General features: G+C 35.4%; 1 protein-coding gene across 1 annotated transcript in view; it reads left to right on the forward strand.

Annotated features, from left to right (window-relative positions):
- DIAPH3 (diaphanous related formin 3) overlaps positions 1–16237 on the forward strand; it is a 258898-nt gene that overhangs the window by 41107 nt on the left and 201554 nt on the right. The window contains exons 6-9 of the mRNA XM_076363140.1: positions 4177–4251; positions 4335–4404; positions 4791–4927; positions 5391–5496. Coding sequence (XP_076219255.1) covers positions 4177–4251; positions 4335–4404; positions 4791–4927; positions 5391–5496 — 388 coding nt within the window. The remainder of the gene's footprint in view (positions 1–4176; positions 4252–4334; positions 4405–4790; positions 4928–5390; positions 5497–16237) is intronic.

Consider the following 16237-nt stretch of genomic DNA (forward strand, 5'->3'; position numbering starts at 1 on the left):
TTCCCACACAGGAAGAGAAAAGTTAATCGCCCTCCCCCAAAAACCAAAACCAAAGCAAACCCCATGATCTTGGTGAGGTGGTAGTTCTGCTTGACAGCACAGTACAATGTGATAGGACATGAAGGGGTGAGGAAGATGGAGAAATGGTATCAGAGTAAGGAATGTGAAGGCCAGCTATGAGAGAACAGTGTTGGTCTATACTTGACACATTTGATAGAGAATGCAAGTTGAATTGGACTATGATGTTGTAATAGAGCATCTGATCAATACCAAAAGTCTGGTGATCAACATTACCTGGAAGAACAAAGTACAGAAACTTAGAAGTTTTACAGCAACTAAATATTATGAAGTTTTGGACTGAGTAGGTTTTCCACAAATGTTTCACTTTAAGTAAAGAATGGATTAGAAATCTGTAGGTATATGTTATGAGTACAGGGAAAAGAGCAAGTGCTTTTGTGCATGGAGAAATGGAAAAATGAATGTTTTCATTTTCAAAAGCTTAGCGTATTTTATGTCAATCCTTCAAAGCATGCTAGAAGGGTATGATGCATTGTTGATATCAAAGTATTGCATTGATACTTTTGAGAGATTAGTTTCTTTAAGTTTTTGGTACAAATAGTTCTAGATTGCAACACTGGCTTTCACTTTGTTCAGTCAAATATAAACTGTGGTAGGCAGAAAATTTGACAGTTGAATCTAAGTCCTAACTTGACCGTAATTTATTAAAATTTAACTTCAATTTGAAACATTAAGCAGAATGTAAGAGACAATGTAAAAGAACTATAATGCTTGGATTGGAGTGAAACTCATTGTTAAGTTAATGGATGTATGGCCTAAGAATAGGTCTGAATTTGAGAGGTTTGAATTGGAAGGAGACTGACTGTGGCTTGTAAAAACACCAGAGAAGAGGTATTTAAGTAGGCAGCAGTTTCATACAAAAAAAAAAATCTACTGCTTGTCCATTTTAGTCTACAAATCAAAAGAAGGATCACAACCAATAAAACATACAGGTTCTGAAACAGGTTCTGATGTACTGAGTGGTGCTGAAGATGACTGTTAAGATAGACCTCATTAGGCTTAAACAGAGCATTTTTAAACAGCCTTAGGAAAAAACTAAGTTCTTCTGTAGGGCTTATATACAAAAATAGCAAAAATGTAACAGCGGCACACTGTTCTTCATACTAAAAATTTGTGGAGTAAACATTTTTAAACCACATCCCCTTCTTTCTAATGAGTAACAACAGTTGATATTAATTGGATGCAAATATTGATGACCTTGATTTTCCTATCAGCAGCCAGATCTTTGAGTAAGAACTTGCTTTGACACATAAATACTGAACTCCAGTCTAGCTGCTGTAAATCCATGATTATTTTTAACTCCTGCTTCATATGATATGGACAATGAGAAATAACTGATGAAACCTTAAGATTTTATTTTGTGTGTATATAATACCTAAGAATAAATTCATGCTTTTTTAACAGGATGAGAATTAAATTTAGATTGGATCTAGCCTGACGTTCTTCACATTTGTGGGCTGTCATCTTTTTGACAATATATAATGTAGGGTTTTTTGCTGTTTTTCCAATTACTACGCTTTAATAAACTTTTTAATCTTGTTGACATTTTCAGTTTCTAATGCAAGAACTGGTTCTACAATATTGTTTTCAATTAGTTGTTTTTGTAAAATGTATTTTTAGTTCACAGAGAAAATCTGAATCAAGTGATATTGAGTAGTTTGATCTTGGTACTTAGAAAAATGTATTAAAATCTATGGTTTAGTGCAAAAAGTAGTATTTATTTTCCATCAGTATAAAAAGAAAGCCTCAACAGGAAAATGTATCCACTGATCTTGGGCACTATTCTTCAGGTAAATAAATGAGGTGTTTTTACCTCATAGCTGCCAACACAATTCATCAAAAGTGGTTCAGTGATCTAGCTGTACATAGTATTACAGATAACTAGTTATCTACAACTATTTCTTCTTCTTTTGTGTAATAATTGCAGCAGATTTAGCTCTTTTCATTAAGAGGACATTTTTAATAAATTGAAAAGAAGGGCACTGGTAGCTTGGTATTTTGTCAGACTGACAAAAAGCTGAGTGTTTGCTCTGGATGGTATAAGTAATCTTTGTTCTTTGTGGAAGCAGAGGAAAGGACTGTAATAATGCAACAGTATTTTAGGCACTTGATCATTCTCAGCGTCCTCAGCTGCTGGATGTATGACAAAGTGGCTGCACACAATTCTGTCTAATGCAAAATGTGCTAAAAAATGTCTAGTAGGATCATCTTTAGGTCAAATATGGCCAGTTATACCAAAAATAATTGACAGTTATTTGCCTAATCTGTTTCAGAACGAAGCACCCATCCAGGAAGGAGAAAATCTATTTTCATGTATACTTACTTTTAGAGGAAAAACATATAAAAACATCTGATCTGGTTCTCTCTTCCTATAATTTTAAGTCCATTACAGTTCTGTGTCTTAGCAGATATGAAGAACTGTTTAATCCCATCCTATGATGGGATTAGAAGTACTATGTATTTCAAAAGAGCTATTGCATCTCCCTTGTGTTATTTCCAACAGAACAGCTTATTATTTGTCACTAGTAAGGTCCCACCATTATAGGAGTATCTAAATAGTCTGGTTACTATTCAAAAGTGGTGATAAATAAATTTTACCTAATGTGTGCAATGGTGTGTAAGTAGACAAAACAAAGAAAACAATGGAGAGACTATAATGCAAGTAAAGTGAACGTTATAATTTTTTTACTAATTCTATCAATGTCTTGATGTTGAACTTCTGATGTTGTAAAATGGATGCTTCCTTTTTATGTAAAAGACTTATTTTGTTAATACATGACAAGGGATTTCCTCAGCCTAAGATTTTTTTAAGTGGTAATTTAAAGAATGCACAGAAACTATTGGTACTACACCCACAACAGAATCCATGTTTTGATGATGATGGTGAAAAGTATTACATCTTCATCATGCTAACTGTATCTGTTCTAAATAGAGATGGTTTTGTCATCAGTTAATAGATACAAGTAATACGCTAATTTAAAAGTGGAAAAAGTATGGAAGAGATGCCCATTATGAAGTAATTTTGTCTTGTTGGCCAAAGACAATAATAAGAGATCCAAGGACTTGTCTTATGGCAGTAGCATGGAAAGTTGACTAAAGGTGTCAGGAAATATTCCTGCCTCTTATGGAAAGAGAAGAGTATTCGGGTACTTGTGAATTCATTCCATAATTGAATATTATAACTTCACCCTTTATAAAAGGAATTTCCTGAGTAAATAGTCTCTACAGTCTCTCTGCTTGCATATGTATTTTTGTTGCCTCTGCAGCCAACTTCTCCTTCCTCCAGTGGGATTTTGTTAGAAGTTAGAAGTTTAAAATATCTGTGCCTTACACAGACAATGAAGTCTAAAGAGCAAAATACTCCTTCTGTTATATGACTATGAATGACAGTGTTGTCCATGAACTTTAGGGTTAGGTAATTGATCAAACATCATAGTTTCAGCAAGACCAACAGCTACTATCAAAGGGATGGCTGCAGTACTGCTGTCAGTCATGCAGTTACTTGTATTTGATATCAAGGGGTTTTGAGCAATAGTAAACAGGACTGTGAAGCAGCTCTCTCATGTAGAAACAACATGCCCAGTTTTAACCTTACCAAAAGACAGCTTTGGCAATAGCTGAAATTTCAAATTTTTGTTGTGTTCACTTGGAGATATTTGTATGGATTAATATCTCAGGCAGCCACGCCTGCAATTCCTTTAGGCTTTTCCTTCCTTCTGTGCCATTTACGGTTAGATTCTGACCTTTCCAGGAGACCCTAGAACAGTGTGTAGTAGAAACTGTTGTTTTTCTTCCCTTCCTTTGCAAGGGTTTTTTAATTACAGTTCTGTGCCAAGGAATGTATAATTGTTAATTTAAAAATTAAAATCACTGAATTTAATGGCTACTGTAATTCTTTTAATCTTTCATAATTTAAGGTTATCTAATTACGTCAGTGAGTGAATGGAATGCTTCTTGATCTTCTATTGAGTAAAGAGTCGATTTTGGGTTTTAAAATGATCCAGTTATACTGCTTTTATTTATGCTGACAATTTTCATTCATTGTAATTATTCTTTGAAATGTCAATTTTTTTAACATCTTTTTTTCTTTCTCCCTAGCTGGGTTGAAAACTTTGGCCGAGAAGGTCTGGGGCTGCTGTTGGATGTTTTGGAAAGATTGGTTGAGATGAAAAAGTAAGGATGACTTCATATAAAATTGCCAGCTTTTCTTAATATGTAAACAGCATTTAATTACGCTAAATTTTTTATTTATTCAGCCAGGACAAAGTTGTGAAGAGGAGTCAGCATAAGGTTATACAGTGTTTGAGAGCCTTCATGAATAATAAGGTATGGGATTTATTTTAATCTGGAAATCTCAATTACTGCAGTTCAATCAGATAATGTATATGATCAGCGGGTATAAGCCTGTGCAATTTGGAGAAGTGTTGTGTTGGTCAGGTGTGCTTTGAAGTTCTTTCTGCTGCCACTTCCTCTCTGCGGAAATATACTCGGGAGAATAGTGTAAACTTTTGATGCTGATGTATGCCCTTATTACAGAATAAGCGACCCATTTTGGACTTTTCTCTCATTTAATTTTTTTAATTAAGTATTTGACAGACTTAAATGTAATTTGAAATACTTACTTGAGGGAACTGTCGCTGTCTTTTACTAGATATTCGATAGTCATTTGGATTCCCTCCAACTCTCCTTACAACTGTTTTTCTGTTGTTTAGTATGGATTGGAAAGAATTTTGGGAGAAGAGAGAAGCCTTTTGTTGCTGATCAAAGCAATTGATCCCAAGCAAACTAACATGATGACGGATATAGTTAAACTCCTTTCTGCAATGTGCATTGTTGGAGAGGAAAACATGTAAGTACTGTGTTTAGCCAGAAATAGTATGGTAATTTTACGATATCCAAAATTATAGTTATACCTGAATGAAATGCTAAAATTTTCAACGTAGGTTTGAAAGTAATATCTGTACTATATTGTCAGTTTTCAGAATACCTTTGTCTGTGATTTTTATTATGGTCATATCAATAAGAGTTTTCTTTTTGACATGTGGAGGTACTGGTTAGATGGAAGTAGCTATGCAGCCATTCTTTTGCTTAAAATTTTTTAGCATTACTTTTAAGGCACCTTAACCGTTATAATCCGGTAAGTCATTCTTTGGCTACAAAAGTCTCCAAAGGAAACAAGCAATGCTTAAACCTCCTAAATTTGTATGCAAGAAATGGAGGCAGGTGAATACTTTGGCAACGTGGGTCTTCAGATAACAAATGAACAGCAAGGTTAAATATCTCTCGAGTGAAATGCTTTGCTTTTCTTATAGCCTTGAAAAAATTTTGGAAGCTGTAACAGCAGCAGCAGAGGAAAGGAATGTTGATAGATTCTCTCCTATTGTAGAAGGTCTTCAGGATAACTCAGTTCAGCTGCAAGTAAGCAAATATTTTTCACAAACTTCTGCAACAAGTGAAAATAAAATTACTTATTTTTCTATATTGAACAAGGCATTACAATAAAAAGGAGGAGGGATATGGTTTCAAATAAGGGTCAAATTTTGAAATGTTGTTTATAATGTTATCTTTTAAAATGCATCATGGGAAGATTCAGTGTTGAGAAACACTGGGCTGTTGCAGGTTATTTTGCTGGTTTCTATTCACCTGAATCTTACAGACTTTGAGAGTTAAATTTATACCGCCTTTTAAAATAAAGCATGAGTCCTATATTCAGATGCAAAAAGATTATCTCACTTCTGTCGCTATTTCCTGAAACTTAAAGATTAATAATAGTAAGAAAGCAAGTTTTTAGGCAACTGCTTTTTATAATTAATGTTTAAATCAGCAGGAAATCTGTCCCTCATGCCCACTTTATGGTTTCATAAAATTGCACCCAGACAGTCTGAGGGAAGAAATCTTTCACCTTTATTTTCAATTTTCAACTTGCTTCAGTTGGATGTAGAGTTTACCACAGAAAGACACAAAATATTATAGTGCATTTGAATGATCATGATAAGTCATTGGTCTAACAGTGTAAATATTAACTTATATTGATTTTCGTGTAACTTAGTTGAACTGAACACAGTTCATAATTGTAATTCTTTGTGAATATTAAAAAATGGTAAAAGATGAGTCTCAAGTTCGATTCGGTAGGGAGAAATGCTTTAGATCATGGAAATTATATTTTCTAATTTCAGGATATTGTATCTAACTTAAGAGAATTTAAGAGCCTGTATTCTCTATAGAGCATATAAGGGTTTGAGAACTTCCAGGTCCATCACAGCACTTAAATGAGATGTCTAAATTTTAATAGTATTAAGAGCAGTACTTGTCTGACTATTCTTTACTAGGTTATAGGTATTCAGAGTCCTGAAATTAACAACAATTTGAGTGTCAGGCTTCCAAATGTGATCCTGAATTTTCAGGAGTTGCATATATTTGCATGTGTGTAGATTTAATAAGGGAAGAAAGCTATCTATAACTCCCTTTTTCTGTACAGTTCAAAAAGCACATGAAAACTGCCTTAAAAGCAGCCTCTTACTTTATTTGAAGCAGCAGGTAAATTAAATTAATCCTATGTACTTCTCTCTTTACCCACGATGGGTAGCCAAATGGGCATTTCACCTATTTCCCCCTTTTTTAAAAATCAAATAAATTTATAAGGGCCTCTCTAAATCTATAAATATGTCTTGCAGATTAAACTGAAGGTGAACAGATAGTAGCTCTTTTGGATCACTATTTGGGAATAGGCTTCAGAAATTATAATCCCTTGTGAACAGTTGTTGGTAAGTGGCCCCTGTCACATCCTACCTACGAGAAGGGGAGAGTGACTAAGGTCCGCAAATCCCCTTGGTGTGGATTAAGGTGAGGTAACACTCAAGGTCCATACATGAACATCAACTTTAATGGAACGAACACTCTATAAGCATCAACCCTCTGTGTATTAATATGTCACATAAGCTAAGCGGCTTTATGAGAAGTTGAGGTAGGCCTTGTGTTACTTAGCAGCATCAAGGGCAAAGAACGAGAAGGGGGCGGGGGGGAGAGCTGGGAAGCAAGAGAGAGAGAGATCACCAATCCTGGATCCACTGTCAGACCTGCCAACAGGGGGTGTCGGTGTGGAGAGCACCCCGAGGAGGTTCGTGTGTGCCCCTATTTATTGGCTCCAGTCCAAGGTTTCTAGAATATTCTCTCACCCCAGTTTCAGGAGTGGTTAGGACATTAGTCAGTCAAGGGGAGTGTCACTGGGCCCCTCCCCGTGGCTGGCTTCTGGAGCTTTCTTTTGGGGCATTGTCTGTGCTCACAGCACAGTCACTTGGGCCTCGTCCCTTACAGCCCCTTTAAGAAATAGGTAGATACCAATATTAATGGCAGTTGAGACAGTTGATATGCACGGAAAAACAGGTCATAGTTGATTATTTCTTACCAGTTAGATCTTTCTTATAAACGTAAGCGCTTTCATACTCACTATTTACAGTGATGCTCAACTGCATTAGTGAGATACCACTGATGAGAGAACCAAATCGGTGCAGAAGACTTCAGCTGAGTTGTTAACTGTGCAGTAACAACTTTTATTTTTCTAGGACTACTCTTCAGGTATTAAACAAGTACTTTTTTAGTAGTTATGCCTTCTCATGATTGTGCTATACCTCCATTTAGTATTTTGTTATTCTCTGATATAGAAGATAGGAACATTTTTAAAACTGAGAATTTACTCTAAATGTTACAATTGCAATATTTAAGCTAAATATATTAATTTGGCTTTACTGAGAGTGCTACTGTAAAGTTCCTGAAAATAGGTAACATTTTGCTGTTTCGTTTGCTGTATCTTATGTAGACATGGAAACTTTAATGAAAGTTTTCTTTTTTTTGAGTTAAATTCCATTTGAACATGTTCTTGTCGCTAAAAGGCATTTTTTCTTTTTCAGACTCCACAAATGGTTGCTAGATTTCTTTTTTTTTTTAAGACCAGAAAAATCAAGGTTCCTCATGTGAATCGGTTGTAAACTTTTATAACAATGACATTGACCTGGTGGTTATTTTGACAGTGTTTTAATGAGACAAAAGTTTACAGTTGTCAGTTACTTGGCATACTTGCCTTGATTATCTGCTTGATGTATGTAGGCTTGCTTTGTGGCAGTTCAATTTGACACTAACAACTGACCTTTTCAATTCTGAATTGACTAACATTTCTGTTACTTGAAGGCTGAATATATAAAAAGCCTCAGTATGATGTTTTTTGTATTTTAGTGAAAGCTCCATGTATCTCCTTTTTTTGCATTTGTTGAAAGCAAAGGATATTATCCCTTTTATCTTTCATAAAATCCAAAATTATGGAAAGCATACTTAAATGTTTTTGGTTTAAGACAAGATCGGTGATCGTAGTTTGAGAATATAAGTACAACCAGGAGTAATATTGAGCTTCTGGTTAAAGTAAATGTAGTTTAACACCTTAAGCCTGTGCTCAAGAAAATGCATGTGAGGCAATCTGGTTCCTTGTATATTTATGACGACAACTGAAAAAGTCTAATACTTTGGTTGTTGAATTCACGGAGGCAGGAAATACAGCTCTTCTGACACAACCCATTTTTATGTATTTAAGACAATGATGACAACAACAAATAATTGTGTGTTGCCCAGTTCTTCTCATTCTTCTTGTCGAATCAAATGAATGCTTCTACTCTCTAATCATCATCTTTCATCACTGTTCCTCAAGCAGGCAGTTTAACTAATGGAAGAGTGCTGTTGTTCTTCTGTGCAGTTCTAGTTGCAGATGCCAGCACCTTCTAATTTTCCAGTTGAACCAAGAAGAGGTGCAAAGTTGAAGCAAAGGTGCAATTCTTCCTTTTCCAGTTAAGTTCCTGAAAAATGAGCACAGATCATCCTTGTGGAAACCTGCAGGTGCTTTATGCCTGTCCTAGGAGAAGTGTTTTTGTGACAAAGTAAAAGGTCTTACCTATTCATCAGTAGCATTACCCTCTCAGTATTTTTAGTTGTCAGGGAATACCATTTCATCTTTCTTTTTCATCTAGTAATATGAGAATGTGAGATGGTACAGTCTGTGATATTTTGGTTAGCTGAATCACTTGGTGATTCTTGGTTGTTCTGTGCTAATGAGGTCCTTTTCATAATTGCGTATGTAATAGGATGAATCAGAGCAAAGCTCACCTTATCTAAATGTAGAGACTGATAATATTTATTTAAGATCGATGTGAATGTACATGCATGTGGCTGGTACATCTCAAAGTCATTACTAAGAATTTTTTGTCTTTAGCAAGGGTAAATAATTGACGAACATCAATATAGTGTCTGTACCAAAGCCGAATTTACAGTCAGTTTAATACTGGCAAGCAGAATTTAACTAAATATGCATCTTCTTTACAGACTTTTCTACAAATGCATACTTGCAGTAAGAGTGAGAAAAGTGAAGTAGAAAATCTTACTGCGGTTCCTCTTATTGAAATGGGCAAGATACGACGTAAGATGATACTTACCCCATAATTAGTATTGATTGTCTTGTCTATGCAAGGAAAAAGCTGCTCAGAGCTACTGAGATGTACCTGACATTTTCCACCAGAAAAGGACCAGGTATATTCTGTCTCGTCGTCAACTGGGGAAGATGCAAGTTTGAAGTACAGACTGTGGAATCCTCAGAAAATGCATCCTGTAACTTGATAGACATCACTGGTTAGAATCACAGGGGATTAGAATTTCAAGCTGTAACTTCTCACTTAGCAGAATATATCTGATCTGATTGGTCTAGTTCCTCATGGAGGAAAGCATTCAAAATTTTGACATTCCAGGTGAACTGTATCATCACCCATGCAAAGTTCTTCCCTACCAAAAATAATGTGTGTGCAACCATCAGTATATGCCCATCCCTTAGATAAACATGCAGTCAAGTATTGTAGATTTCCAACCATATGGCAGCAGGGCCTTAAAAGCATTCCAGATGGAATATACTCGCAGACCCGAAAGCCCTCTGAAGACTAACATGGTGGACTATACTTAGCTGCAGTTCTTTAGAGATGAAGAAGGGAAGGGACCATCTAACCAGACTGCCAGGTGAAGTGAAAGATTTGCTTTTGGCTTTTCCCTGAAGAAAGGAAAGTGCCTCTACATGCCTTCACTGCATGCCTGTTGTAAACAGCAGGATACTCTCAAGATGTAATTACTGTTTGCGTTAGAGGTGCCTTTCAGGAAAGAGTACTTAGAAATTGCAGTCCTCAGCACCACAACAAAATTTTAGAAGGTACACCAGAGAGCTGTGTATTACCATATGCCTTTTGCTGTTAGAGCCTAAAATAATTTCACTTCTTCAGGCATCTTCTCAAGGGCAGACTGACAAAATATCTCCACCTACAGAATCTACAACTCTTCATGAATTCGTTTTAGATATAGACCATTTGCCCAGAATGTTTTGCTCACAATGACTTCTGCCTTCCTAGGAAGCTAATTTACCTATCTTGATGAAACCTCATACTACCTCAGCAGAAGTACCTCTTCATTTATTGAAGATGAGGCATCTTTTTTGATATGGACACAGCTTTCCCACCTTGTGTCCATGGCTGAAAATTCAGAAGGCTGTCAGTCTGTCTACAGAATCTTATCCAAGGTAATTGAGTGTAAAACAATGCAGTTAGGGCCCACTCATCTGGAGTGCAAGCAGTGACTGATTGTTCTGTGTTCCAAGAGTTGACATTTATAGAGATATCAACTGGAGCATCACAGGCATTTTACTTAAGTGTTACGTACTTTGAGAATTGTCAAGGAATGATGTTACATTTGGGATAGTTGTTCTTCATTTTTTGCTTATTTAGGAACATTGAAGGCAAATAATTATGGGCGGATACTCCTTGGAATTGTGTGTAGTATGAATGCACGTAGAGACAAGCACTTGAAAAGAATTACTTATCTGTAGCTTCCTTTCTCCCTTAAGAAGTTGTTTCAACTGTTTGGACTCTGTTTTCTCTTTGGTCTGACTCTTTATTAGCAGCATTAGAGACCGGAGAGTCTTTTTGTGGAAGAAATTACCATATCTGTTATTTCTACTGCATTTCTTTCATTAGTAGCCACACTCTAGAAGCAGGGAACAAACTCATTGTTAGACTATTGTTAGATCTGACGTCAGCAGTGCTTTCTGGTAATTTAATAATTCTAAATACCAATCTGTATTTGAATGTTCAGAATTTTTTAAGCATGTTGTTAAACAGATTTAGCACTACTTTAAGTTGAGAAAGTCATAATCTGGTATTTTTAAACAAAAGCCACATACCTCTATCTTTGTAATTTAAAAAAAAAAAGACAGACTTCTTGTTTTTCTGAGACATTTTTGTGGTTGAGACTTTCTTCCTAAACAAATAGACACAGATGGAGGTAGAATACCAGACTTATTTGAAACTTTGTAGACTGGGAACAAATGAGCTTCCTAAGTGGCAGATCTTTCTCTTTAGCAATGTAAGACTCTGAATAGGATTTAGTCTGCAAGTAAGCCAACCCATCAAGCATTTGAGCTAGTCTAAACTCTCATGTAACCAATGGAAATCCAAGGTGCAATTTAGTTGCCCATGTGTGAACTTCAAATGTCATTTCAGATGCCTTTGTAGATATGACGTGGTTCCTTTAGGAGATTCTTACCCTTCTGGATTGGCATTTGTAAACCGGATGGGACACACTGAAGCAGCTGTAATGGTGCTCTGTATACTATGTGTAATGGTGCTCTGTATACTATGTGTTCATGTTTAAGCTGATGAATTGGGTCCCTAGTCAGTAAAGACAATGGATCCTAGAGTGCCCTGGTCACTCCATGTGTGTCATAAAGAAGATCTTTTAGAATCTAGAATCTTAAAGAAGAGCTTTAAAGAAGAATCTAGTAGGCTACTGATTAACAAGAATGGGAGTTTAGCTATGCATGTAGCTACATATAGATATCTGTCTACATATAGGCATCTAAATACAGGTTTCTGAAGCTTGAACAGTGTTGTCTTGGAAAACTCTTGAGAATTCTGTTTGAGTTTATCCCTGTGCCTTACGCAGACACTAAATGAACTAAGCTTGCTATGTTTTTTTAATTGACTTACTGTCAAACATAGGGTAATATTAATATATTGTTTTTCCAACTGCAAAGTTTAGGATAGCAAAAAGTTGCTTTGCTCTTGAATCTTCCCTGGATTATTGGTTAAAACTGCCTTTTAATAAGCCACTTGGATGCTGTTCATCAAGCTTCCGAGGGGTGTTTTTCTCTTTCTCTTGGTTTTGGCATATTCCCCCAAAACCTAACTTTCCAGACTACAGTGTTACTAAAGTGTTCACAAGCTTGTTTCTCTTCTTGATAGGATTTAACACTAATTAATTAAAATCTGTAAGGAAAATTAAATTTTAAGTTTGCTAAACAGATCTATCTTGCTGCAATCTACTTCGAAGTGAATGAATGAATTTCAAATTATTGCAATCATGTGTGATTTAAATATTATATGCTAACTGCTAGGTATTGAATTATAGTTTCATTTGGAGCATGTTTTAAATGTGATCTAGTAACAGGTTCTTGCTGTTGTCTTTATCATTAGTCTTTTTAAAATTTTTTAATTTTTTTTTTAAGTTTTCATGAAGCAAATTACTCAAAGGTAGAAGTCTAAGCAATGCCTTGCTTAGATTTGTGTTTGCTTCCTCTTGTGTAACCTTTTCTCATTCTGCTTTTTGTAGACTTCTGTTTGGAACTTTCACTATTACTTTGTCTTTGTATTCCTGTAGAAATAGTTTGCTAATATAATTCAGTAGATCTTTGTCTTGTTTATTCCAGGAAAGCTAAAATATACTCTGGTTATGAACTGCAATCAAATTCCCACTTGATCAAATTTGACTAAAGTACTAGAATAACAGTACTTTTTACTGATGTGTTTCTTGCTTTTCATTGTCGTGTCTTGTCTCTGTTCTATTTGAATAGCACATGTGCGTATCTACCTTGTTGATTTGGCAAATTAAAAGAAAATACCTTTTTTTTTTTGGCAGCAATTACACCTGTAGACGTCCTTTAATTTAAATTGCATTGCTATCTCAAAGATAAAACTGTAGTTTGCTCTTGATCAGGATTTTCACAGTAGCATACTTTGTTCAGTCTCTGATTGCCTCTTCATTGATAGTTTAAATCAAGTGTGATAAATGCTGATTCCTTGCTTAGCAGTCCATTTACATAAAGTTTTGCATGAAAATATACTGTGTTTTAAACTGCTGATAACAATGACAAAGGTTAAAATTCTGATGTAATCAAACAACATGGAGTTTGACTTTACTGCAAATGTAAATGTAACCTTGCAGTACTGTACTTTATTACTGACTGTATGATAGTGGTGTCCAATGAAGTCTACAATCATTGAAATGCCTCACTGATGTTAACAGGAGTACAGGTGTTGAGTGGCATCTGTCAATGCACTGAATTACTGGTTTTGAATGGCAGAGCTAATTGAATCAAGAAAATGCAATTGAATGAAAGACTCGGTACTCCAGAGGGATAAATTAGTGATGGTATAACAGGTTTCAACTAAATAAGCTCAAAATTAGGGGAAGTAAAAATTTTTGTCACGGCTGCTGAAGAAAAATACAAATACTGATAAAGTGGATGGTTTGGTAAAGTGGACCTATACCAAAACAAATACAAAAAGGTTTAAGAATAAAAAATACAGCCCATACTTAGATAATAAGAGAATATATTCTGTTAAGGTATTGTTGCACTAAATTTTAACTGTTTTGGTTGCCTGCATTTTCTACCATTTGTTGCATCCAAATTACAGATGAGGCTGATCAGATTCTCCACCACGTTGTGACACTGCAACTTGTGCAATTTGTGGGCCTAAGGAATACACCTTATATTCAAAGCCAAGAAATTGTTAGTCTAAATGAAGTCTTAATGGTCTAATCAAATTACTCTCAGTATTGCTAACACATCTCTGCTCACATCCCATGCTTCTACTTTTATATGCTGCATTTTATTTAGGGTCGTATTGCTATCTGCTAGTTATAGAAATGTATGTAACAGTAAACTTTGTGCCACAAGCTTGTGCAAGGCTAAGCAAAATCTAAAGCTAGTGGGGTGGTAGTCATTCTGTTACTAGAGAAATCCTGTTGCAGCTAAATAAACCAAAACAGAGCTCCAGGCAGGCAAGCCAAGTCTCGATAAAGCCTGACAAGTCTGGAAGCATGTGGTGTTAGCTTAATACAAAGCCTGTAGCCTGTTACTAGCAAAAATAACTGGGCTACAAGGCCACGTGTTCTGAACGAGATTTTAAAGGACATAACAGACAAATATTGAGTATGAAGAGCTTTTTCAGTGTCAAAAAATACTTGGTTGTGCAACAGGAGAGTCCTAATTTCTTCTCTGTTGGGTGCTGTTAAGACAATTACTGGAGGGTTTTACTCAGTCCACTTTTGAAAAGTGGACTGGGCACCTGAGGTGGTTTTTAAATATTATTATTGTATGGGGTTTGGATGTAGGTAAATCGAAGGATTTTCTTTTTATTTATCTTCTGGTATTCATAGTTTCCTTTTTGGGGGTTAGCACCACTTTTTGTTACCTAGTGTAGAGTGATGCTTCGGCAGTAACAAACAAACAAGTATTACAATAACTCTTAGAAACAGTACATGCACAGAAACAGGCTTCAGGAGTAATACAGAGGATTTGTTTGGATTTATTTGAAGAAAACAAATGATAAGTTAATTAAGTCATATTTTCCTTTAGGTTTCTAAAATACTGTAGACATATGTACAGAATCGTATTGCATAAAATTAGAGGGATAACAGTTTTCAGGGAGGAGAAGTGTCATAAGAATAGTTCTGATGGGCACTACAAAGATGAAGAATCCACCGTGACAGTTAAAGCCCCAAATTGTTATCAATTTAGAAGCTTTCCAAGTGGGTTGTTCAGAGAAGAATAACTGAGGGTTGTTTCTTATTTATAACTTTAAAGAAGCCCCAAATCTGAAAGATCTTTCTCAAGGGAACATATTTTATTTAAGACAGAATGGTTAAGGTTGTGGTCCTGTTACCTATATTCCTATTTAACTGAGTTCTTTTAAAATTGACTGCTAGTAATGCAGTGCTAGTACCTTTCTGAAAGAAAACACACCATAGGTATATTCCTCTTTAATATGTGTAGGTTTTTTATTGTTACTCATTAGGTGATGGTGTAATTGATTTCACTGTAAAGAATATGGAGAAAGGACGTGAACAGGCTTTCATTGCCTTGCAGTTTCTAGCCTTATATGTGGTTTATTTTTTATTAATATTTTTATTAATTTTTTTGTTACACGCTTTGCTAGCATAAAATAAAAAGATGGACTTACAGCAAGGAAAAAAAAAAGCAGCAAGGAAACATTACTTCAACAAACCTTAATACAGCCAAATAATGTTTCAGCCCTAAAAGCTTTTTTTAAAAACCCCAAACTTCTAAACATCAACTTTAATAGTCTTCTATAGTGTTTTGGAATTTGGCTACTTAACATATTGTTTTCTAAATTTTTTTAAACGGTTTTGAAATTTTACAAAATTTTTATTTTTTGAAGTCCAGACTTAGGCCAATCAGAGCATTGTTGCCTGCTCCTTGAGCCTTTCAACAACTTTCATGGGTTTGTGAAACAGGATTTTGCTTTATACAGCCATGTTGCATTTATTTGTACTGTTCATTTATTCATGTTGTATTTTTTTCATGTTACTCATTAATTTTGTTCTCTATTATACTTTCAATATGTTTGCACTGTAGCAAAGTCAAGCTTACCAGTCTGTAGTTGTCCAGATCTTTCTGAAAATCTTGTCCCGATCCTCCTTGTAAATATCAATATAATTTCTGCCATCTTCCTTTTCTTGGATGTCAATGTGCTTTTCAGTAAGAACTTAAATGCAATAGCAAGTAAAGTTACTTTGTCTTAAATTTTCTTCAGAACTTTTGGGTGAATACTATTTTGTGACGTCTCATTGTTGGCTTTGTTTTGTAAGTTCTTCTGCCAACCCCTGAACCTGTTTGTGTCTCTGTTATGCTTTGGGAACTCCTTTCGCACACCAGTAGAACATTTGATGAAGTGTTGCTGTGGCCTTTGTTTTCTTTGGGTACTCCTTTTCACTGTGATCTTTTACTGACCCTACAGATTCTCTGGTTGTCTTGTTTTGTTATCTTTGAGGAAAAAGATGTGTT

Source organism: Aptenodytes patagonicus, chromosome 1 (assembly GCF_965638725.1).
Source record: "Aptenodytes patagonicus chromosome 1, bAptPat1.pri.cur, whole genome shotgun sequence".
Taxonomy (NCBI): Eukaryota; Metazoa; Chordata; class Aves; order Sphenisciformes; family Spheniscidae; genus Aptenodytes; species Aptenodytes patagonicus.